The sequence below is a fragment of the Macrotis lagotis genome, chromosome 1 (genome assembly GCF_037893015.1).
Source record: "Macrotis lagotis isolate mMagLag1 chromosome 1, bilby.v1.9.chrom.fasta, whole genome shotgun sequence".
Classification (NCBI taxonomy): domain Eukaryota; kingdom Metazoa; phylum Chordata; class Mammalia; order Peramelemorphia; family Peramelidae; genus Macrotis; species Macrotis lagotis.
Window position 1 is genome coordinate 205475028 of NC_133658.1, and position 23749 is coordinate 205498776.

The 23749-nt window shown below is 34.0% G+C and overlaps 1 protein-coding gene across 1 annotated transcript in view; it reads right to left on the minus strand.

The window, feature by feature from the left end:
- Nucleotides 1–23749, minus strand: part of MYT1L (myelin transcription factor 1 like) — a 268994-nt gene that overhangs the window by 205781 nt on the left and 39464 nt on the right. The window contains exon 4 of the mRNA XM_074209574.1: nucleotides 15301–15656. Coding sequence (XP_074065675.1) covers nucleotides 15301–15656 — 356 coding nt within the window. The remainder of the gene's footprint in view (nucleotides 1–15300; nucleotides 15657–23749) is intronic.

The window sequence follows — 23749 nt, forward strand, 5'->3', positions numbered from 1 at the left end:
CCCTAGGTTTTGTTTATTTTTTTTGTTTTGTTTTTTTTTTGACAAAGAAATTGGAATGGTTTACCATTTGTTTCTCCAAGAAATTTTACATATGAGGAAATTTGCCCAGGGTGGCACAACTAACAGCTTTCTGAGGCCAGATTTGAACTCAGGAAGAGCTTCCTGGCTTTAGGCCCAGTAGTTAAGGAATTTGTGCTTTTCCTAAAGTTATTAGAGAGCCATCCAAAGCTCTTTATTAGAGGAGTGACATGATAACTCCATTAAAATGATTATTATAACTAACTCCTCTGCAAAGAATGCATTGAAGGCATGGGGGGAGGGAGGAGAAAAAGTGGCAGCAGGGAGGAGGATGTATCAATAGACCAAATGAGAGACAATGAAGAACTAAGGTAGGATGGTGGGTATGTTGGGGGGAAAGGGGAGCAGGAATAAATGGAAGGATGTGAAAGCTATTGGAAAGATAGAATAAGTATGATTGGATATGTTAGAATCTGGCAGGTTGTTGAATATGTAGGACAAAAAAAGAGAGAGAAGAGTTAGATGATTCAGAGATTTGCAGCCTGAGTGACTGGTGATACCATCAGCAGAAAGATAGAGCAGGGTTAATTTGAAGGAGGAAGATAATGAGTTCAGTTTGAGATACATTGAATTTAAAGTGCTTAGAGGGCATCTAAGTGAAAATATCTAGGAGGCAATTGGGAATATGAGTTGTGTAGAAACTTTAAAGTTCAAGCAAATTCATTTAAAATGGAATGAGAGGGGAAGAGGAATACACTGGAGAGAAAGGAAAGGTTAGGGGAAATTTATGCAAGTAGATATCAATACAAACAAGGGAGAAGGTCTAGGAGGAGTATCTGAAACTTGAATTCCATTCTTATGAACTGGTAGTGAAAGGTGTGGGAAATGTTTGTACCCACAAAGTTTGATATAGAAATATGTTTCACTTATGGTAGGGAAAGGGGGAAAGGAGAAATTAGAAGGAAGGTAGATTAAGGAAGAGATGAGTGTCAAGCAAAACAAAACAAAGACATACAAAAATATTTTTGACTCCTTTTGAGGTAGCAAAGAATAGGAATCTGAGGTTGTGCCCATCAAGTGGAGAAACACTAAACAAGTCATGGCATATAAATTTGATGGAATACTATTATTCTATAAGGAATGATGAAATAAATAATTTTAGAGAAAATTGGAAAGATATAAATGAACAGAGAAGTAAGGAAAACCAAAAGGCCTCAATACTATAAAGACAAACAACTTTGAAAGAACTAGGAACTCTAATCAGTATAGTAATTGGCCATGATTCCAGAAGATTAATGAAAAATAACTTGTTAATAACCTCCTAATAGAGAGGTGAAGAATTCAGAGTTCAAGAATAAGGCATTGCTGATATGGAAATTTGTTTTGCTTTACTATAAATGCTTGTATCATTTGTTGTATTATTCTGTCATTAGTCTTTGGGGATGGGATAGGAGGGAGAGAAAGTGGATTTTTTTCTGATTGGGAAAAATATAATTTAAAAAATGAAGGCTATTTTCTCCAATGAGGATGGAAAAAGCCTGGACACTATTTCAAGGAACCATAAGTGAAAACTGCCCCCTCTATTAGAACAGGTGGGAAAAATGAAGACAGGAAAGAAAAATCTATCACCATCTGAAAAGAAAACCCAAAAGAAATGTCTCAGGAATGTCATAGTTAGTACTATCCCTAAGGGAGCCCTGTACTTTGAGGAACAGTAGTTTCTTAGAGTCTCAATGATTCTGACCTGAAGTTATTTGGAGACTTGCCCAAACTAAGAAAAAGACTTGACCACCATTCTTTGATTTTAGACTTGACTGTACCTTTGACTTGAGTCTATAATTTGTTGTTCTTCATTACATTTTAAATGACTAAAAGAAGAGAACTTTAGATAAACTGGATCTCTTGGAGCTTTCTAGCTCTTATCCTAGGAGATAGCCACAATAGCTGCAGAAAGTCCTCATTGGCTTTTACAATCTTTGCTGGGCCCTGGATAAGTGCCTTTCAGGTTAGGGAGAGGGGTTTGCTATCCACAGCAGTCCATTTTAGGCTCAGATGGAAGGAGCAGGGGGAAATGAGTGGCTGTTGAACCTCACTTTTATGTAAAACGGACAAAGGAGGATTGAACCCTCATGCACCCACATACAGACACAAAGAGTATTTGGTACACCGAAAAATTCATGGAAACAAACAAGACTGAACTGGGAGAATAAAGAGGATTCAGAAGAGCATAATACTTGGTAAGGAACAGTTATAAGAAAAACAAATTTCCTGGCATGACTGAGGGGGATGGGGATTAAAAAGGGAAAAGGATATAGAAGACCAAAAGTAGGGGAGATGCCTTAGGTTGCTTCTTCTATAATTGGGGAATGGTTGAACAAATTATAGTATATGAATATAATGAAATATTTTAGTGCTGTAAAAAAGTGACAAAAGAAAGCACACTGAGCAATATGAAAATATGCAGAATGAAGGGAATAAAACTGATATAATTTGATCAACATTATAAAGAAAAAACAACTTTGAAAGATTTAAAGAATTCTTATTAAAGCAATGCACAAACATGTTTCCAGAAACCTAATGAGGGATTATTACACCCATCTTCTGACAGAGAGATAATGGATACAAGGTAAAGAGACATTCACTTTTGGACATGACATACGTTTCCAGTTTTTTTTCTTTTCTTTGTCTCATTTGATGCATTGAGTGTCTGTGTGCGTGTGTTTGTGTGTGTGTGTGTGTGTGTGTGTGTGTGTGTGTGTGTGTGTGTGTGTGTGTGTGTTTGTGATTATGGAAGGAAAAAGACTAGTAGGAGTGATATCCAAAACAAGAGGACCATGGAAACAGTTTTATAAATGGGCAGAAGAGAATAGAAGGAAGTACAGACATGCAGAAGAACTTTGAAAGTAACATTGAGAATTCATTTAATTCTTAATAAAAATTATCATATGTAAAAATATTACTATTTAAAAGAAACTGTATGTTGGAGAGGTGAGAAAAACCTATCTAACTGTGAAAAATCAAATTTTGGATAAGATATTCCATTTTATTTTTCATTACTGTATATTGACTGAGGTAAATTGTTTCTATTAAGTAATTAAGGTCAATTGGTTGAATATTGCCATTCACAGCAAATCTACATTACATTACGCATTTTTATAAATGTAAAAGTTCTTAATTATGCTTCTTTTTAAAGTAAAATTAAGATTTGCAGTGAGAGTTATTCCAAATGCAGAATTAATGAAATTCTGCTAATTCATGTATTTAGTTCTACATTTCTTTTTACTTTATTCCATATTTTATCTGTGAATGAAATTTTTAAAAAAAGATTATAATAGATATACTCATTTTTTCACATTGAAAACAGTACATATGAGCTATAAAATTACTACTAATAATAGTAATGGTCAAATTCAAACTAATTTTGTTTTAGATATATGAGAAACATTTATTATAATCTCAATATTTGTGGACTTTGTGAAGAGGAATGCTAACATTTAACTGAAGGAGGTCCTTATTCATGTACAGTGTAAATATCAGCAACCATGGAGGAAAATGTTGAGAAGAGTGAGGGATTTTGGGCTGGTTTGGAGAAGAACTCCAGTTCATCAAGAAACTGTCTCCATTCCTTTGATAACTTTCCCCATTTGAATGAAAACTCATTGAGGACAGGGTTTGTCTCTATTCTTGTGTTTGTATTCCTAATAATTTGTACAGTCCATGTCCCACACATAGAAAGCACTTGGTTATTGACTTGACCTGACTTTTCTCTAAATGATGTTTTCAATTGCTTTTCTTGGAGCAGAGGATAATAAGATTGCTAGAAAGCTAAACACAGTTTCCCTTAAGGATGAACTAAACTTTCTGTTAACAGATAGGTAAGAGCTATGGAACTGCTAACCTCAAAATGAAAGCATGTCATTCTATGCTTCATCTGCAATTACTACATTTCTTCACATGATTTTAGGTTTGAAATTTCTTACATATATATATGTGTGTGTGTGTGTGTGTGTGTGTGTGTGTGTGTGTGTGTGTGTGTGTGTATTATATATTAAAGAAGACTGAATTGGGGATGTGCTGTTTTCATTGTTATTACTCAACCTGAGAAGTACAGAAGAGTGAAATATTATGTTCACATCTATTCCTATACCACATATTGATTTGATCATATCACTCTTCTACTTAATACCTTAGGAAAGGTGCCAATTGGGTTAATGTCCAAACTCCTTCATCTGAAATTTAATCTTGTCTACAATTAACAGAAATCACTAAGCTTGCCCATTCAAATCCCACTAAAAAATCCTTTTTTAATGTTATTCCATTAACATTAAATTCCTTCTCAGCAAGTAATTCAGTCTGGTAGGATTTATTAAACACCTACTATGTGTACTATGCTAAGTGATGGGAAGACAAAGATGAAATGAAGACATTACATTTAATTCGAAGATCCAATATGCAAGAAGATTTAACAGATTATTGTTATCTGAAGGACACAGCATGTTTTAGGAAGGAGTATTTGAGTTGAGCCAAAAGAAAATCAGGGATCCCAAGAGCTATCAGTGAGGAGGGAATGCCTTTGTAGCAGGACTGGGGAGGGAGATGTCATTGTGGAAATATAGGCTATAAAATGCTGAGACTAGGGAATGAAAGGTATGTCATTCTGACTGGAAGGTAGAGTATGTTAAAGAAAATGATGAGAAATAATTCTTGTCAATTGAATAGGAGTCATTTGTGAAAGACTTTGATTGCCAAGTCAAGCAGTTTGGAGTGTAGCCTAGAAGAAATAGGGAGCCACTGAGAGATCTCGAGCAGGTAAGTGACACAGATAGAATTATGCTAAAGAAAGATTAGTTTTGAAGTGGTAAGGAAACATTGAAGAGATTGGAAGCCAGGAGCCAGAAGCCCATTCCTTCAAAAATCAAGCAAATTCCTTCGCGAAACCTTTCTGAAAAATTCCCAGATCAAAACCATCTTTTCCTTTTCTGAAATTCTATTGTATGTTCATGCTAATACCACAAAATTCTAGGATTTAATGATTTATTATTATTATCTGAATTTTCCTGTGGTTATTTTCTTCATCTTAGTCCCCAATGAAACTATGAGCTTCATGGAAAAGAAAATATTTTTCATCTTTATATCTTACCCATAGTGGTCATAGAAGTGTATGCAGAGTTATAATCAGTAGATGCTTAACAACTACTGGTTACTAGATTCTAGCCTTTCATTGAATTTTCTTTCCCAGAGTACAGATTCTCATACCAAGGTCATCACATCTCAGATGTAGATTTTTTTTTTATGTTTTTGTAAGACAAATGGGATTAAGTGGCTTGTTCAAGCCCACACAGCTAGGTAATTATTAAGTGTCTGAGACTGGATTTGAACCCAGGTACTCCTGACTCCAAGGCCGGTGCTTTATCCATTACGCCACCTAGCCACCCCTCAGATGTAGATTTTTAACCACTATCATCACCATGTAGACTATCAGGAACTGGACAAGGACCAAGAGTTTATATGGGGGTTGGTGTTTGGCCCAGTAGGGATTTAGGGTCCAGGCTAAGATAGTGATTATAAACTTTATGAAAAACTACCTTTGGGGACCTGGGCTATATTTGTGGAGAAAGAGTGCATAATTGAGGGAAAATCTGTCATGGTATTTATGGGAATAACTTTGGTATGAAAGTGATTCAGTGGGTGTGAGAAAGTGACTGAATAGAAGTTTTGAAGGCAAAGGTGGGCTAAAAGGCTGCATAGAATCATGACCAGGGTCTTGGTATATCCCCTCCTCTCTCCACACACACACACACACACACACACACACACACACACACACACACACACAAACATATATATGTATGCATGAATATCTACACAAGTACATCTCTGTACAAGGTAAGCTTCAGTGAAAGGCTTCATTATTAGATTTTTGACTTTTACAGTCTATATTGGCATTTCTAAGGTCCTCTTACTTCTTTTAGACAGAGATTTTCAGAGGAACATTGGATAGTTCAACGCATGGGATGGGGAGTGACCATAGAATATCACAAATATGCCAATAGGCCATACCCATGTCAGAGGGACAACTTGAACATTTATTAAAAGTAATAAGACCTCAGGGTGACAGAACTGATTTACTTATTATAGATATTGGCAAATTGACCACTGAGTTAAGACTGAGGAACATGTGGGTTCATTGCTTCTGCACAATCTGAAAATTTCAAGTTTCAGCAAAAAAGTTTTCCCTTTCTTCCTATGACCTCCAATCCATCAAATCAGTTTTTTAAAAACTTATTTATAAGGACTTTTGAGGAGTCATCAGGATCTTTGCTTCATTTTCAAACAAAAGAATATTTAAACCATTCCAGACAAAAGAAAATCTTCACTTTTCTATTTAAGAACAAAACAAAACAAAACCTGTTTACCAAGAGAAGACCACTTCTTGCTTGTATCTTTAAGACTTAGGCCCTTGAACAACATCTTGGACAAACTCCTTTTTTCATGCATAAAAAATAACTTTTTGGGGGCGGCTAGGTGGCATAGTGGATAAAGCACTGGTCCTGGAGTCAGGAATACCTGGGTTCAAATCCGGTCTCAAACACTTAATAATTACCTAGCTGTGTGGCCTTGTGCAAGCCACTTAACCCCATTTGCCTTGCAAAAAAAAAACCCAACTAAAAACTAACCTTTCAAAAGGAAAGTAATTTTTCTAAGGTCACACATTTTTGACAGTTTTCAGAGTCAGAAAAACTTTATTTCTCACAATATTTCTTATTACCTCTGTCAGATCCTATTGTCTTTTTATTCTGTTTTAGGTGACATTTATTTTTTATTTATACATGTTGTATTCCCACCAATGAGATGATAAATTTTTGAAGGAAAGGTGGTTCATATCTTAGATGTTTTCCATCCATTATGGCACCTAGCCTAGTGTTGAACAGATATCAGGGGTTAAAAAAATTAGCAGATTCAAACTATCACCAAGTTTCAAGAGTCTTTTATATATCAGTGGCTAAGCCATCTAGAAAAATTGCGACCTCACCCACAACCTGACTCACTAGTGTTTAATACAGAGATCAGTCAAGTATCAGTCAGTTCAGTCTTGGACCTCCATCTAAGGAGATTTGGGAAGTAATAGGAAAACCTTGCCATAATGCATATCATTTAACCTGGATATGACATTATATGTAATATATGATAATATTGCTATTAAATAACAATTATAATGTTCATAGAGCTTTATAGCTTTCATACAGATGATTTTTTTTGCCACTCACACCAACCATGCAAGGTAGGTATCATACTATTTTATACATGAAGAAACTGAGGCTTAAACTTAACTTGCCCAGTGGTAATCAGATGAAAGAATCTTAGGCTTATGGTTCCTGGTCTCATATAAAGTCTACAGTATATCTAGAATTTACATTCTAAAAAAGGTAATAAACAACTAATAACACAATCAGTGATTAGTTCTTTTTACAAGGCAATGGGGTTAAGTAACTTGCCCAAGGCCACACAGCTAGATAATATTAAGTGTCTAAGGCTGAATTTGAACTCAGGTCCTCCTGACTCCAGGGTTGGTGCTCTATCCATTGTGCAACCTAGCTGCCCCATGATTAATTCTTAAAATACATGGACTAAACAAATATACTATACTCATTCATTCTATGTTTTTTTTTTAAATAGAATGATTATATTTATGATCTCATTGATGTCATATTATAAAAGTTCATAAGATTTTAAATTTCTTGAAGAAATGGGGTTCCTTTTACCCCTCTTTGAATCCCTAGTGTTTAGTACAGTGTTTAGCACATAATAAACTTACTATGTGTTTACTGACTGATTGATATAAGAAACTACCAATGAGGGGACTCCTTCTACCAAGGCAAACCCACATTTTTTTTGTCAAGGGCCAGTGCTCTATCAATTGCACCACCTAGCTGCCCCTATATTTGTTTTTTTTGGGGGGGGCAACTTTTAGTCTTAGAGAACATCACTAGCAACTGTGAGGTTATTTAACTTAACCTTAAATACACAAACTCTAGAGTCAGGACAAGAATCCGAGAATCAGAACCAGAACCCAGGTTTTTTTGACTCAAAGTCTACTTCTTCAAAGAAGGATTTTCAACACAGTTTGAATTTTGTGTTGAAGGATATGTAAACCAATGTAGGAATGATATATGAAAATCAGTTCATGGGAAAAATTCTGTCCTGTCACTAATGAAGAATTAGCTAGTTTTTTTTTCTCTCAGGCACTCATTCTCAAGTGGAAATGACATACACATCAACTCTTACTTAATTTACTGGTCAAATACTAGTATATCAGAGAATATGTGAGATGTTAACTCTTCAGAGAAAAAAATAAGTTCTATCATTTTTACCTAATTATATTCTCAGTTTTCTTTGAATTGAATTGTTATCCACTTAGCATATTGAAGTTATGCTTTTTTTTCTGTTAGCATCAGAGCTTGCTCATTATTGTTGATAACCATGACCCATATTAGCAATGTTTCCTTTTCTCCCTGCTTCTTGGAGTCCATTCCTTAAGACTCAGTTCAAATGCCATCTTTTTTAGAGGCCTTTCTTGATTCCTCTAGTTATTCTAAGGGATATCTGGGCAGTATCTAGGGATACCTTCCTATCCTGAGGGGTAGTGTTCTACTCCTTAAATATCCTTAATTTGTGTGGTTGTTATAGTAGGAATCTAGAAACTAACTGGTACCCTGGGCTTTGTAGTTTAGAGGGATTCTCATTCCATCACAACCTTGAGATAGACTTTGAGTTGGGCTTGAGTCATAACTTGGATTTCTCAATGGGACACTTAGAATCTATGAAACATGATTGAGAAGGAGTGAGAAGAACTGAGTAGTAGCAGCAATAGTGGGCGTTCAGAGCCCCACATAAGAGTTAAGATGATCTTGTTACTCAGGAGTAACAAGAAAGAGCAGAAACCAAAAGAGGATATTGAAAAGAAAACAGGAAAGGAAGGCTGAGCTGCTTCAGAGAAGGGACAAAAGAGCCGTCAGGTCCCTGAGAGCATCTCTGAGCTAATGATCATACATACTTCTTTGAGGACTAAATAGAGTTCTTTAGAAGCAAAAAAAAAAAAAAAAAGGAACTCGGCTAGATTTTTTTAAAAAACCTAAATATTTCCTGCATCTTGATTAGGCCTTTAATACAAAGATGTCCTCAAAAATAAGGTACCTCAAAGTAGAAACTTTTATGCTTTTTTTGTATTTTTGAACATTGTACCCTTAATACAAAACGCAGTAACTGGAACATTTTAGGCACTTAATAAATTCTTTTTGATTGAATGAAATCTACTTTTTAAGTTGATTTCATCAAGTTTATCACTTCTTGACTGTGATATTAAGAAGTCTTTTGGCTAATAAGTTTAGATGGTAACATAACAAAGTATAAGGGGATTTAGAAATTTAGATATCATCTAAGTCAGTCCTTTAATTTTGCATGTGAAAAATAGCAGGTGCATGATATGAACATTTATCATACATATCAGCAAAGACTCTTTAAAAATAACATGAAATTTTTATGAATTTTAGGATGTTATGGTTATCAGAAATATTTAGTTCAATTAGAAAACAACTTCATTATATTTGGGTATTTAGAGATAGGAAACTTAGAGATCACTTCATTGAATCCCATCATTTCTGAGAAATGAGGAAACTAAGGATCTGATAATTTGTGACTTAACCAAGAAAAACAGGCAGCTGTCAGTATTTACACTAGGTCTGACAGGCTAGAATGTTCTATAATACAAAATTTCCTTTTGAAAAACTAGAATGGAATTGTATTGACTTTTGAAATTATTTATTTGTTGTATATTTTAGTGCAAAATAATAGGTCAGATACTTTCTATAGGAGTTTGGTCACTGAAAAAATATAAAAAATCCTGCTTAACTGTCTTTAACTCTCATTGGGATGGGGGGGGTAAAAGTAGTGAAAGACTCCAATTTTAATCTATTTGTGACAGAAATGAGAAAAAAAATTCAGGAACAGTTTTTCCTCTGAAATTTAACCCCATTGTTGTTAAGCAAACTTAGAGAACCATTTTTGTTTTATTGTGTGCTGAAAGCACCGAAACACTGACAAGTCATATTTGAAAAGGCTTCACATATTCTAATTTTCCCCTTAAGTCATCTAACTCTTCTTTGAATGTGAATATGTAAAGATCTCATCAACTTACACTGTCAAAATATCGAAAGGAAAGAAAATTACATTGTTCCCAATTATACAGTGAACTGTCCTCCAAAGTAATTTTAAGTAATATTCTTCACCAGTTCAGTTAAGAGGGGCGGCTAGATGGTGCAGTGGATAAAGGACCAGCCCTGGAGTCAGGAGTATCTGGTTTCAAATCCAGTCTCAGACACTTAATAATTACCTAGCCATGTGGCCTTGGGCAAGCCACTTAACCCCATTGCCTTGCAAAAAAAACCAAAAACCAAAACAAAAAACAAAAAGCAAAAAAACCTAAATAAAGAGTTCAGTTAAGAAAAAATAACCTAAACAAAGAAATAGTTTTTAAAAGGCCGTTTTTCCAAAGATGACTCATGAAGTAGCCAGGTGTGAACAGTAGTAATGTGTGAGGAAGTTTTCTTAAGTCTTGTTGGTAGCTTTCTGTGCTCAACCCTCTCCTAGCACTTCTATTATATCTCTTGAGAACTGCAGAAAGAAGGATTTTCCCTTTTAAGTTGTACCATATAAGAATTTAATAATTTATCATTAAGGAACTAGAGATTAATGATCATTTTAAAGCCTGGGTCTTTTTAATGGGCTCAAGTATGAAAATGAATTATAACTTACTAGATTCTATGTAACAATTTATTCTGTTTTTTAGATCACAGGAGAATTAAGTGATAGGCACAATATCATTTAAATAGTCAGAAAGAGACACATTGTGTAAAAATTGGAGTTAATGATTAGAAAAATCTTTGACTACTAAATAGTAGCCATTTTAATTTTAGCTTGAGAGAATGTGAGCCCAGATTAGGGACAGATGTTTTAAATTATCCTATCACCACCACCATCTTTTCCTTATATTAGGGACAGGCAGAAAATTGAGAATAAAGGTAGATCTGAGTAATTTAAAAATGAATTCATATTATATGAATATATATATATACATTTATATATATGTATATATATATATATGTATACTATTACCTCCTTATTACCTCCTTTAGGCTCATTATGATACTTTGGGATTACTGGTTTTCTTGAGTCCTTTGACTCTCAAGTTATTTCTGGATCAAGGGGATGGGTGGATTATTGTGGATGGAATTAACTATTGTATTGACTCTAAATTTACTATTTTAAAGTATATTTAATTTGGCACCCTGATTTCCTCACTTAAACCTACCAACCTTTAGTTTGTATGTGTATTACTCAGTTTTCCTTTCTTCTCTATAGTTAGCCTGACATGGTTCTTGAACTACACTTCTGTTCTTTATTTTAAAAGCCATGTTTTCATTATCTATTTAGAAGATATTGTTGTGATCAGCTTTAGAAGAAACCTGATGAAAAGCTCAGAAAGATTAAGGTCACTGTTAATGCAAAATTCAAAAAATGAGAATCACTGGAATTTCATGACTTCTGACATAATATAATAGTCCAGCTTTCTCTTGTATTCTCTCTTGTATGTAAAAAGAGAATGCTTTCAGAAATATAGACTGTTGTTGGATCTGTTCAAGTGTGTGATTAAAATATCACCCCTTCTATGAGCAATGTGCTGCTGTTTCAACAGCAAAACATGCAAAGTTTGGTTTTCCTGTTATACATATTGCTATGTGGGGAAGGAATTAATGAGAGGATTATCATTTATAATAGTGGTGTGAAATGCAAAATATTTGGCATGTTTGGGAAAAGAAATAAATAACTGACATAACTTTTGAAGGTCTTGTTTCAGTAGACTATGATGAATGTTTAAGAGTCTGATCATATGAAATGATCAAAATATCCTATAACCTTTGAGTGAGGTTCAAACTAATTCCTCCGCAACCCATGGAATTAAGAAAGATCTGGAGCACAGGCCATCTTGACTGTTTTCTTGTGATATTGACTAACTGGTATCTTGAAACATTTATTCTTGAAGCTTCTCCATCAGAGATTTTCCCCTATAACAGAAAAACTGCATAACAGCCTTTGGGAGTTAGCTATCTGAAGTGGATTCTTTTCAGAAGGAAAAAAAAAATTAAAGTCTGTTTTGCCAACCAAGCCAGCTTTTGTTACCTTTTTCCAGAAGATGTGCAACAATGGAGCATAGTAGAGCATTCTTAAGATTGACCTTGAGTTTTTATGTTAAACTGATTAAGATTGGCTGGGAATCATTTGGCAGATTCTCTTAAAAGTAGCAACTTGACCTGACTTCTTCTCTACTTAGTTTTCTAAATACTTGGAAAGTATTTGCCTATGGAGTGTATATTATTATTATTATTATTATTATTATTATTATCATTATCATTATCATTATCATTTCTATTATGTGGAAGAGGGATATTGAAGGGGACTTAAAAATACATTTGGAAGAATTGTTTATTTGCTTTTATAACATATCTTCCAAATCACTGGGTCTGAATAAGTATTTGCAGCTTAACACCCCAAAAATGTTTAAGCAAATTCTAATGTGCCTCCTCTCTCAACCCCTAACATTAGAAATATAATAATGAATAGGATAGTGTTTTTGTTTGTTTTTTATTGTAGCTTATTATAGTCTACCTATTATTTTATCTAATTGGATTTTCCTCCCCTATATATATTTACTTTCAGCTCTTTTATGCATCAAGAACAGGCTAAAACCTATGAATTTCCCGGTTCAATAGTTCATGCTTAAGGGGCTGTAATTTCATCAGTATAGACAGATACTCCCTCTACCAGGGTAAATCATAACTGCTCTATGGTTTGGTAGATAACCTCTGTGAATTGCTCTATCTATAAAATTCTATATCCTGAAGCTAATCTGGGAATGAGTAGTTTCAAGTTACTGATCCCCAGATTATTTTTCATGTGAGGCTGGTCCTCTCATGAAAGACACATAGTCCATCACTAGTTTAGAGCTTGTGCTATGTTTAACTGAATTTCCAATACAACAAATGTCTGAATAGTTAAACCAGAACCAAAGAAGTCTATGTGAGCCTCTAGCCATCAAATTGTACAAGTAAGGTTGGAAATCAGAAGATGTCCTCATAATTTTCAAGTTAGGGTGGGCCAAAGATCACAAAAAGCAATCTGAAATAGAAAATGGAATATTTGAATGGAGATGTATCTTGGATGTTTGATCAATGGCGTGTCCTAATTTAAAAAAAAATTCTTTAATGTAATTGATACTTGTCTCTTACTTCCATATAAATTTCCATATCCTAAAACAACAATTTCTATTGCTTTTGAGACACAGAGAATAGAACTTGAGATAATGATGCTTCATATCATTTCTTTTAATCATAAACCAGGGCCAACTTATGGAGTTGAATCAACAATGACAACTAGCTACAAGAAAGCTGGTCTAGCATGTCTAGAAATAATTAACTAAATAGCTATACTCTCCAACTTTCCAAATATTTTTTACATGGGACCTCATCATGGTATTTTTCAGCATGAAATGATGCTTACACTTTTGCTGACATGGGGCCCTCCTGAACAAAAAATCACCAAAACAAAATCATTTTATAATTTTAAAGAAAATATTAGCAACTCATTTTAAAAGTCTTGTCTTCATTTGGAGCCTTTTCCAAATGTAATTAATACATTACAACAAAAATACATCCCCCAAAACATATTGCTTAGGACCATATACAGTTTTCTAATACGATCTTAGATTGTGCTCCATCTGTACCAGATTCTTCAATATCAGAACCAGAAAAATCTATGAATTAGTTGGCTAGGAGAATTTCTCTCAGTTCCAAAGATTTTTAAAAATTATTTTGGCTAATGTATATGTTATTTTCCATTGTAACTCCAATTCACTGTAACCATTTCAATGTGTGTTCTTATATGATCAAGTCAGGTTTCTCAGGGGTAAAACTATCTTATTTCCAAAAAAGGAAAAGTTTAGAATGTTTAATACTTGCCTTATGGGATTAGAAACAACCACCACACACCTACCTGAACTAAGAAAAGCTTTCCCCACAGCTCTGGGAAATAGCAGTCCTTTGTATTAGGGAACTGACTCCCCAGCATTCATACTCCTGAATAGCTTTCAGGCCAGGGATGGGGGTGAAGTGGATTTAAAAAAAACCAAAAACTTTCTCATTGAATTTGTGCATTTCTGCTAGACATATTACAAGAGGAGAAAGGACTGTCGATGAAAAACCTCAAATCTGCCTTCCTTCCTTCATTTCTTTCTTTCTTTTTTTTCATTCTTTCTGTCTTTTCTTTCTCCTTAAGACTATAGGCTTTATATTGGAAGAGACTTTGATAATTTCAAGTCCAACCTGCTCATTCTGCCTATGAGGAAACTGAAAAGTTCCTAATCCTTTTTTCATTTGTTTAATAAAAGAAAGGAATGAAAAATCAAACAACTCACATCTTATTTCTAAAACATTCCAACTCCAATGTTCTAAATGTCATTATTTTTTTTCACATTAGACATAAAGCAGAACATACCAAATACCATATTCTGAAAATAGAGGCAAAATATTGCTGGATTAATTAGTTCCTTTGTTATTTCATTAATATTTATTTCCATCCTAGGTTTGTGATAAGATCACTTTGGTGAAGTCTCTGCACCAAAATATACCAAGTCCAAATTTTACCAATCAACATACTTCCAGCTACATGGAGGTCCAAAACACCCCTAAACCAATAGATGAGTTAAAGGTATTTTTATCACATAATCATATTATATAATAATCTCTCTCTTGAAAATCTGTCAGGTCATTCAAAACAAAATAAACTGTGCTGTGAATTTTCTAGCTAAACCAAACTATAGAATTTTATAGGACTGATAATCTAAAGTGCCTTATATACACACACAACAAATATATAAGTGTGTAATATATGTAAACACATGCAGAAAAACACATATATGCAAACTATAGAGCCTTTGACATTCTATTTGCCTGAAAGAGGTCAAAAGTCTAAAAGGATATCTAGATCAAAGTCTTTAAAATAAAGATAAAGGGGATTTCACAAAGGGGCAATTCGATAGTAAAGGAAGAAAGAGAATTTTCTACATGACTTCCATTATTTGAAACTTGTCTCATGAAGATCAACCCAGAGAATTCATAATGAAAACATCCCAGATACCATCTAGTTCTTTATTAATATGTTAATGATTACCATGTTCTTCTTCTTCCTCCTCTTCTTCCTCCTCCTCCTCTTCTTCCTCTTCTTCATCCTCCACATCTTCTCCTTCTTCTTCATCATCTTCTTCCTCTTCCTCAATCTCCTCCTCTTCCTCTCGATCTATGTCTTCATCATCTTCATCTTCTTCCCCTTGCTCCTCATTGTCATCAGAGTATTCCTCATCCTCCTCTTCTTCTTTTTCATCCATGTCCTCAGTTCCATCCGTTTCATAACATTCATCTACTGAGGAGTTGTCAGTTTTAAGCACAAATGGCTTTCTTTTGGGAGCAGGTTCTTGGGGTTGCTTATCTTGTGTTTTTCTTTTTTTAGCCAAAGGACAGCCATAAACACTGTTTAGGAAAGTAAAAGAGGTGTGTTATTATACCACCTTTGATGGTCAGAGTGATAGAAGTCATATCATTTAATCAAGTATCTTAATTGACAATTTTGACATATATCTTTTATAGTGTTTAGCAGAATGGCTTTAATGCCATCAGTGAACTGATAGCATAGGAACCTGTAACATGGCAATTATCATTGCAATTATTATGCTTTGAGATGCAGATTTTATTAATCTAGTTACTATTAAAATTCCATCTACATTTTATCTTGATTTGCTGTGTTATATGTCCAATAAATCATTGTCTTAGATTTCCAATCAGTAAAATGGGCATAATAATTTCAATTCATTAGAATGCTATGAAGATTAATGATGCACATATTTTAGTGGAGTTAATTAAATGAGAATGTTGATAATGATTTAGTGTGTTTAAAGCATTTTTATAGAAAAATTAATTCAAGAACTATTCCTATTCTATTCTTTTCCATATTTTATTATGATTATCCTATCTAATCTTATGTTATGTTATTTTATATTATATATTATATAATAAAATTATATATTAAATTAAAATTAATATTATAAGGATGTAGATGATGTATAGGTACTATTACATTCTTTGAAACTCAATTCGGTTCAATTGAACAAATACTCATTAAATATCTAAGTACAAAGTGATTAGCAACCCGAAAAAGAAGGCAGTCCTTAGAGTCAATAGAACTTGAATTCAGGTCCTCCTGCCTCTGACACATATTAACTTTATTAACAGAAAAAGACATTTAACCTCTTAGTTCTTGATCTGTGTTGGTGGAGGAAATTTCTGTAATAGAAGATCCCTAAAACAAAGAAATCATAACTCTGAATGTTTTCCCAAAAACCTGGAAAAATGTTCTAGCCAGAAAAAAAGGTAAAAAATTCAATGAACAAATCATTCTGGTTCCAATTATAACTATACCCCCATTTGTAGTACTATTAACCTCAGCATGTGGTAATTCTATCTCAGACCTGGTCACTTCACTGTCATTAGTAGTACTTTATCAGTCTAGTAAATAATCGAGGTTAATGGAGTACCATAGCCTTGGAACAACTAAACTTTTTTTGGGAAAAGTTTCTTTTAATTTTCTGTAAAGCTTTTTCATCAGGGAGGTAGTAGTACTACTAGACAGGAATATTCTTGATGATAGTAAAAATACTGAGCTGTGGGGTGGCTAGGTGGTGCAGTGGATAGAGCACTGGCACTAGAGTCAGGAGTACCTGAGTTCAAATGTGACTTCAGATATTTAATAATTACCTAGCTGTGTGGTCTTGGGGAAGCCACTTAACCCCATTGCCTTGCAAAAAAAAACCTTAAAAAAATACCGAGCTGATCAGTAGCTGTATTTCCTGCCTTTCTAGGTGCCCAGGAAAGCCCAGGGAAGTGAAGCCAGAAACAATAAAGTTGCTGTAACATGATTTAGCTTAGGGATTTGCTACAATTATAGTGGTCAGTCTATTCTAGTCCTCTTAAGCGATGGATAAGGAAACTGAGCCCCAGAGAAGTTAAGTAGCTAGTGCAAGATCACACAAGTAATATATTAATTGACCCAGATTTCTGAGTTAAAATCCAATAGTCCATCTTTGGACCCACACTCCATCCCTAATTTACTCACTATTAAGAATTAAAATAGCAATTGTATTTACTATAATCCTTAGTAATTATAAAGGCAACAATCAAAAATCTACCTAGATATGATTTCTAACACAAAATGTAGAGAAATTCAATGAACTTTAGAGATAATGTTGTTGCATTCCCTAGCCTAGATATATCATCCAATGAATGAATGAATAAATGAACGAAGAATGATAATTATCTTCTATACTGAAAATGTATTAGTGCCTTGAACAAATACAGATTAAAAATCTGTTTTGTAAAAATCAGTGATGGATTACATTTGTGTAGAAATTTTGCCTTAGCAATATATATTTGTATATATTACCATTTGATGTTCCCACAAATCTCATGTATTATTTAGAATTATTATCTGTAATTTTTAGGTAAGGAAAAGCAAGCCTCAGAGAAGGAAGTGACTTGACTATAGTGCTTGGCCTAATAGTAGCAGAGTCTTGATTTGAATTTTAAGCTTTTGGCCAGTTCAGTCTTTTTACTACTCTGACCTGTGGATGTTTACAGAACAAATCCCTGATAGCAGAAAATCACCCAAATGCAAAGGTTTCTGATCCAAATATTTAGTTTTTGTTTTAAATATAGATATTCCACAAGATTATATCCTAAAATAAACTTATTTGATTTTGATTTTGTGTGTGCTTCAAAAGTTAATTTAGTAAAGGTCTATGATATATTATACCATTTCTGTCCCATTCTTCCTTTTGCTTTCATATCTCCCCAAGACATATACTCACTCATCAATGAAGCATTTACAAGCAGTGTGTTCTCAATATTTCTTTTCATTAGGAGACAAAAACTGAATTTATGGACTAGTCCATACTTATGATATTAATCTAGACTGCTTAGAAATAAATAACATAATAATCTAAAGCAATTTGGGGATGCAATTCAGTTGATTTTTTCCAATTTGGCAATGAGGAAATACCTTTTAGTACTTAACTTACCATTTCTTGCTTAGACTACCCTAGAAATGAAGATCCCTGATTACTATTTCTTACTCTAGTCTGACTTTTTTATGTTTTTTTTTAATTATGCCCTGGAGTATGTAACCTATGTAACCATCCATTCATTTATTTATGTGTTTTTTTTCCCAGTGTGTCTAATTTTGAAGGTTAAGTTGTCTTTTTCATAGGATTATTGGGAAAGGCACTGTATAAGCCATCTAGTCCAAATATCTAATTTTATAGATATAGAAACTGAGACCCATAATGATTAAACCACCTGCACAGATTCGTACAGTTAGTGTCAAAAGGAAGATTTAAACCCAATTTCCAAGTCAAACACTGTCCACTAAGCTATGGCTACCCTGTCTTCCTAAATTCCAAGGAAAATAGTGTGAAATATTACTCTTTTTTATGAATTTTACAAAGGACAGAAGACCAAAATAGGTCTCACCTATAATCCTGAGGGCCAAGAAAAAATCAAGATTGCTCAAAGGGTGAGTGCTTAAGGCAATCTCCCTTTAAGATATCCCCATTGCTCCAGCTCTGACCTAGGACATAGTTTCCTCATTTGTAAAATAAAGTGATTCATCTCTGGATTATCATTTGACTATGATGCTATGATGCTTTATTTTCCACTTTCACTTTCAGGAGAATGAGAGAAGAGAATATCCTTGAGTTTCCACCTCTTTCACTCAAAATTGCCTTAGAATTTCAAAGTATTAACAGAATACTTTATGGAATTTAATAATTTTTTCACCCAATTCCTTCATTGTAGAATTATTTACTTTCATGAACTTCATAACCTAAGAAAGAAATTACACTTCGCAATTCAGTAGCTGTTCAACTTTGCACAAGGGACTTTTTCTGGATCATAATTTCTCATATAGAAAATGATGGAATTGAATTGATGGTTTTAAGGATCCCTTTCATCTCTATGACTTCATGATTTCAATAGCTATATAACTTGGATAATTTTTAGTTTCTTTCATTAATAATGCTATTAAATATATTTATATATTAAAATATATACAAGTATACATTTTAGGGCTATTTCCAATTTGAGGGGAAAAATTAGTCTCATTCTTGCAGAATTAGAAAAGACGTATGAGTTTAATCCCCTCTTTTATTCTATTTTACAAAATAGAAAATTGAGGTTAAGAGAGATGATATACTCAACAGTCATACCACTAGAAATTGCAATGATGACATCTACCAACTCTCAGACCCACAATCATTTCATGTAGCCTCCTTATAGCATAGTTCCTTTGGGAATGAATTGAAGAGAGAGATATGATAAGGGCCTGGACCTCTGCTTAATCAGTGTAGGACCCCAAGTGATAAATGGTCAAAGGAAATGGACAGTTTCAAAATGAAGAAATTAAAGCTATATACAATCATATGAAAAAAATCCTCCAAATCATTACTGATTAGAGACATGCAAATTAAAACAACCCTAAGGTATCACCTCACACCTAATGGTTTGACTAAGATGAAAAAAAGGGGAAATGATCAGTGTTGGAGAGGTTGTGGGAGGATTGGGACATTGATGCATTGCTGGTGGAGTTGTGAAATAATCCAACCTTTCTAAAGAGCAATATGGAGCTATAAGAGGAATGAAACTGTTCATACCTTTGACCCAGCAATCCCAATTCTAGGCCTATATCTAGAAGAAATAATAAAAAAAAGGAAAAGGCCCATGTTCTAAAATATTCATAGCAGTTATTTTTGTTGGTAAAGAATTGGAAATCGAGGGCATTCCCATCAATTGTGGACTGGCTAAATAAGTTATAGTACATGAATACTATGGAATATTATTGTTCTATAAGAAACCATAAAAGGTCAAACTCTAGAGAAGTATGGAATGATTTATAGAATCTAATGCTGAATGAAGAACCAAGAACAATATTAACAACAACATTGTAAGGTGAACAACCTTGATAGAAGCAGCTCCTCTCAGCAGTTCAGAGGGCTAGGACAACCGTATTAGACCAACTATGGACAATGTTATCCCCATCCAGAGGGGGAGAAACCAAAGCAAACCAAACCAAAAAAAACCCTCCTTCAGACTCTGATGAACACTTTATAAAAATAATCTCTTCTGTATTTCTTTCCCTTATTCCTAATTCCTCATACCAAAAATGACTAATCTGTAATCATGTTTATCACAATATGTTATATACAATGTTAACCTGACTGTTCGCTGCTGTAGGGAGAGGGATGGGAAGTAGGGTGGAAGGAAATTTTGTAACTTAAAAATATACATATGCATACATGCTGAAAAACGTTCATAACATATATTCATAAAAATAAAATACCAATTAAAAAATCAGTGTAGGAAACTCCCAAAGTGAGGAAATTTTCTCTACTGATGTAGTAGCCTAAATAACTGAGAGACAAAGTGATTTGCCCAGTGTTGCATAGCCTATGTGTGTTAAGAGCGAAAACCTGAATCTAAATCTTCCTAGTTATAAAGTCAACTCTCTTTTAGTTGCAATACAATGCTTCTCTATCTTGAAAGATTTGAAAGACAGTGTCTATGACCCTTAGACTAACCTTTTGGCACACATTGTAGTATACAGAAGTCCATATGTATTTTCCAAGTTGTCATCAAAAAATTTTAGCATACCCAACATGAAACATGTCTAATGTAATTGAGCAAAGATATTATTAATGCATTTTGTGAACTAAATATATTATGTATTCTTATATCCAACTATAGTTAGTTGTAAGTATCAAAGAAATTTATGCATATTTTGCATTATTACTGAATATATAGTAGCCTTTTGTCATTATGTATTTTAAGTAGCAGATACTCATGACATAGTCATTTCCATGATTGTATACTGAATTTTTTGACATTAAAAATGAATTCTCACTGTAAAAAAATTTGGGATTACTGATGAATAGGAAAGCTGAATGGAACAAAAATTGGTAGAATTAGGTTAGAAACTTGCTTTGTCACTGCTTTTTGGGCAAGTTATTTTCAGCGTCTGGGCCTAGGCTTCCCTATCTGAAAAATGAAAGAGATGGACTTGACAATGTGTTAAGTCCCTTTTTGTGCCAACATTCTATGATTTATGACCATAAACTCATTTACTTCTTGCCACTGGTTTTTTCCTGATGAGTGAACCTTTCAAAATACTTTTAAAATCTTTCCAATTCTACTCTGTTACATTTTATTTTCCTTCCTGCTCTACATTACCCCCCCCACCAAATAATTTGACATATCATAGTATGTTTTCCAGACTCTTGCCCCAGATCTAGTTTTTCAGTTGTTGGAGGTAAACTAACATTCTCATTCCAGAGTCTCATGCAATATCCATGCCCTGATGCACATACTTTTTGTTAAATCTATTGATGTAAAATGTAAATAAAACTGGCACCCAGTGGTGGCAGAATTCCCTTATGCTACTTCTTTATTTGATCTATAATTATTTAGTGCCAGCCTCTGGCATCTATTTTTAATTGGCAACAAAATTCAAGTCGGAAAAAGGAACTCACTGGATTTTACCTGCAGTATTTAAGTAGCCATGTGTCTAGAAAGCCTGCTAAAGTCTGAGCATGTTTCCTGTTCTATGAGGACTGGTAATATGAAATGTTTCAAAGTTCTGATATGTGATATGAGAGCATGGATTCTCATAAACCTGTATACTGTATATCATGATTTTCCCTGCAAAGAGGCAGACAGCAAACCTGCTAAGAGAGGTTATGGCATGTCACAGCAAGAGCACTGATTTCAGTGGGATATTAATCTTATTTCTATTCCAACCTTGAGGTGATTTTGGAAGCTGCTGAGTGTCAGCACTAGGTTTGCCCCAAGGCTGCCATAGCATACTGATTCAGCCAGGCAGCTGGTTACCAATCTTTAGAAATCTTTCTAAATTGTAAAAAATGTTTGACACAAATTTCAAACCTGTGACAATTCCAGTTCCACTGAAAGCTAAGAAAATATATAGCAACAACTTGAAGAAAATCCTAAACATTAAGCTAGATGCTGGTACATCCAGATGAAGATCAAATAAGAGGTCTGGTCAAGATCCATAGCTTTGTTTTTGGTATAGTCATGAATTAGAAAAACTTCCCCAACATTTCTACTTTTCATTGTCCTCTTCTTTTTTAAAAAATTATTCTTTTTTCTGATTTTACTTTATTTTCCCCCAAGTTACATTCAAAAACAAGTTTCAACATTTACTTTCAAAGTCTTATGTTCCAAATTTTCTTCCTTCTCCCCTTTTCCAGAAAGCAAATTATTTGATATAGGTTAAAAAATTATCCATGAAATACATTCCTACAATAATCATCTTGTAAAAGTAAACAATCTCCCCAAAAAGAGATACCTCAAGAAAAGTAAAGTAAAAAAAAGTATGCTTCGGTCCGTATTCAGACACCTTCAACTCTGCCTTTGGGGTAGATAATGTCTTTTATCATAAGTCCTTCAGAATTCTCTTGGGTCACAGCATTGCTGAGAAAAGATAGGTCATTCACAACTGATCATCCTGCAATATTGTTGTTATTTTGTATAAAGTACAATTCCCATTGCATCTGCTAATTTAAATTTTTCACTGAGAGCATCCTTTTCATCATTTCCTATAACAGAATGGCATTTCATCTCAATCACATACCACAATTTGTTCAGTCATTCCATAACTGTTTGGTATTGCCCTTATTTTAAGGATTTAAGAATCCTATTACTCAGACTTATAGTTGTGAGATCAATCCTATTTCTGACAGTCATCCATGAAGAGATGTAGGGAAGAATGAGATACCAGCCAAAAGCCAGGAGATGGGTGATAGAAATAGATGGAATATATTGCTATATTTAGGAAATTTGAAAAGAAGAAAGACAATCAATATGAAACTAACTGAACTAAAATAATTCATCATATTAGTTAAATAACAATCAAATAGTAAATAATATATATATAATATATATATATATATAGATATATATCTGTAACTTGGCTATGAGTATGCATAGTTTGTTTAACATGGAGCCCACTGTGACCCTACTATATATATGGGTAGAGTAACCTCTTTAATTGACTGTCTTTAAAAGAAATTTTGGGGTTCAGGAAACAGAGCTAAGATGGCAAAGTAAAGATAGAAATTTTCCTGAATTCTATCCCAAGGCCCACCAAACATGTATGCATAATGATTCCAAACCAATTTGAGAATGGCAGAACCTACAAAAAGATGCTGAAACAATTTTCCAGTCCAAGACAACTTAGAAGGTCTGCAGGGAAAGGTCCATTGCATCAGAGTAAAAGAGAATCCCAGTCCAGAACATCCCCTGCTCTAGAAGCTCTAGAAGCAAGCCTTGGGAACCACTGAATCTGAAATAGCATCAACTATTTCTGGAGTTCCCAGCCCACAGATGGTCAGAAGGAGATTAGCTAGCACTGAGGCAGGACTCTTTTTCTTTGCTCATACTTAGATCAGGTTCGCTGTCCCAGGTGATAGATCTAGGGTGATGAGGAACACATTCAGAGCTCA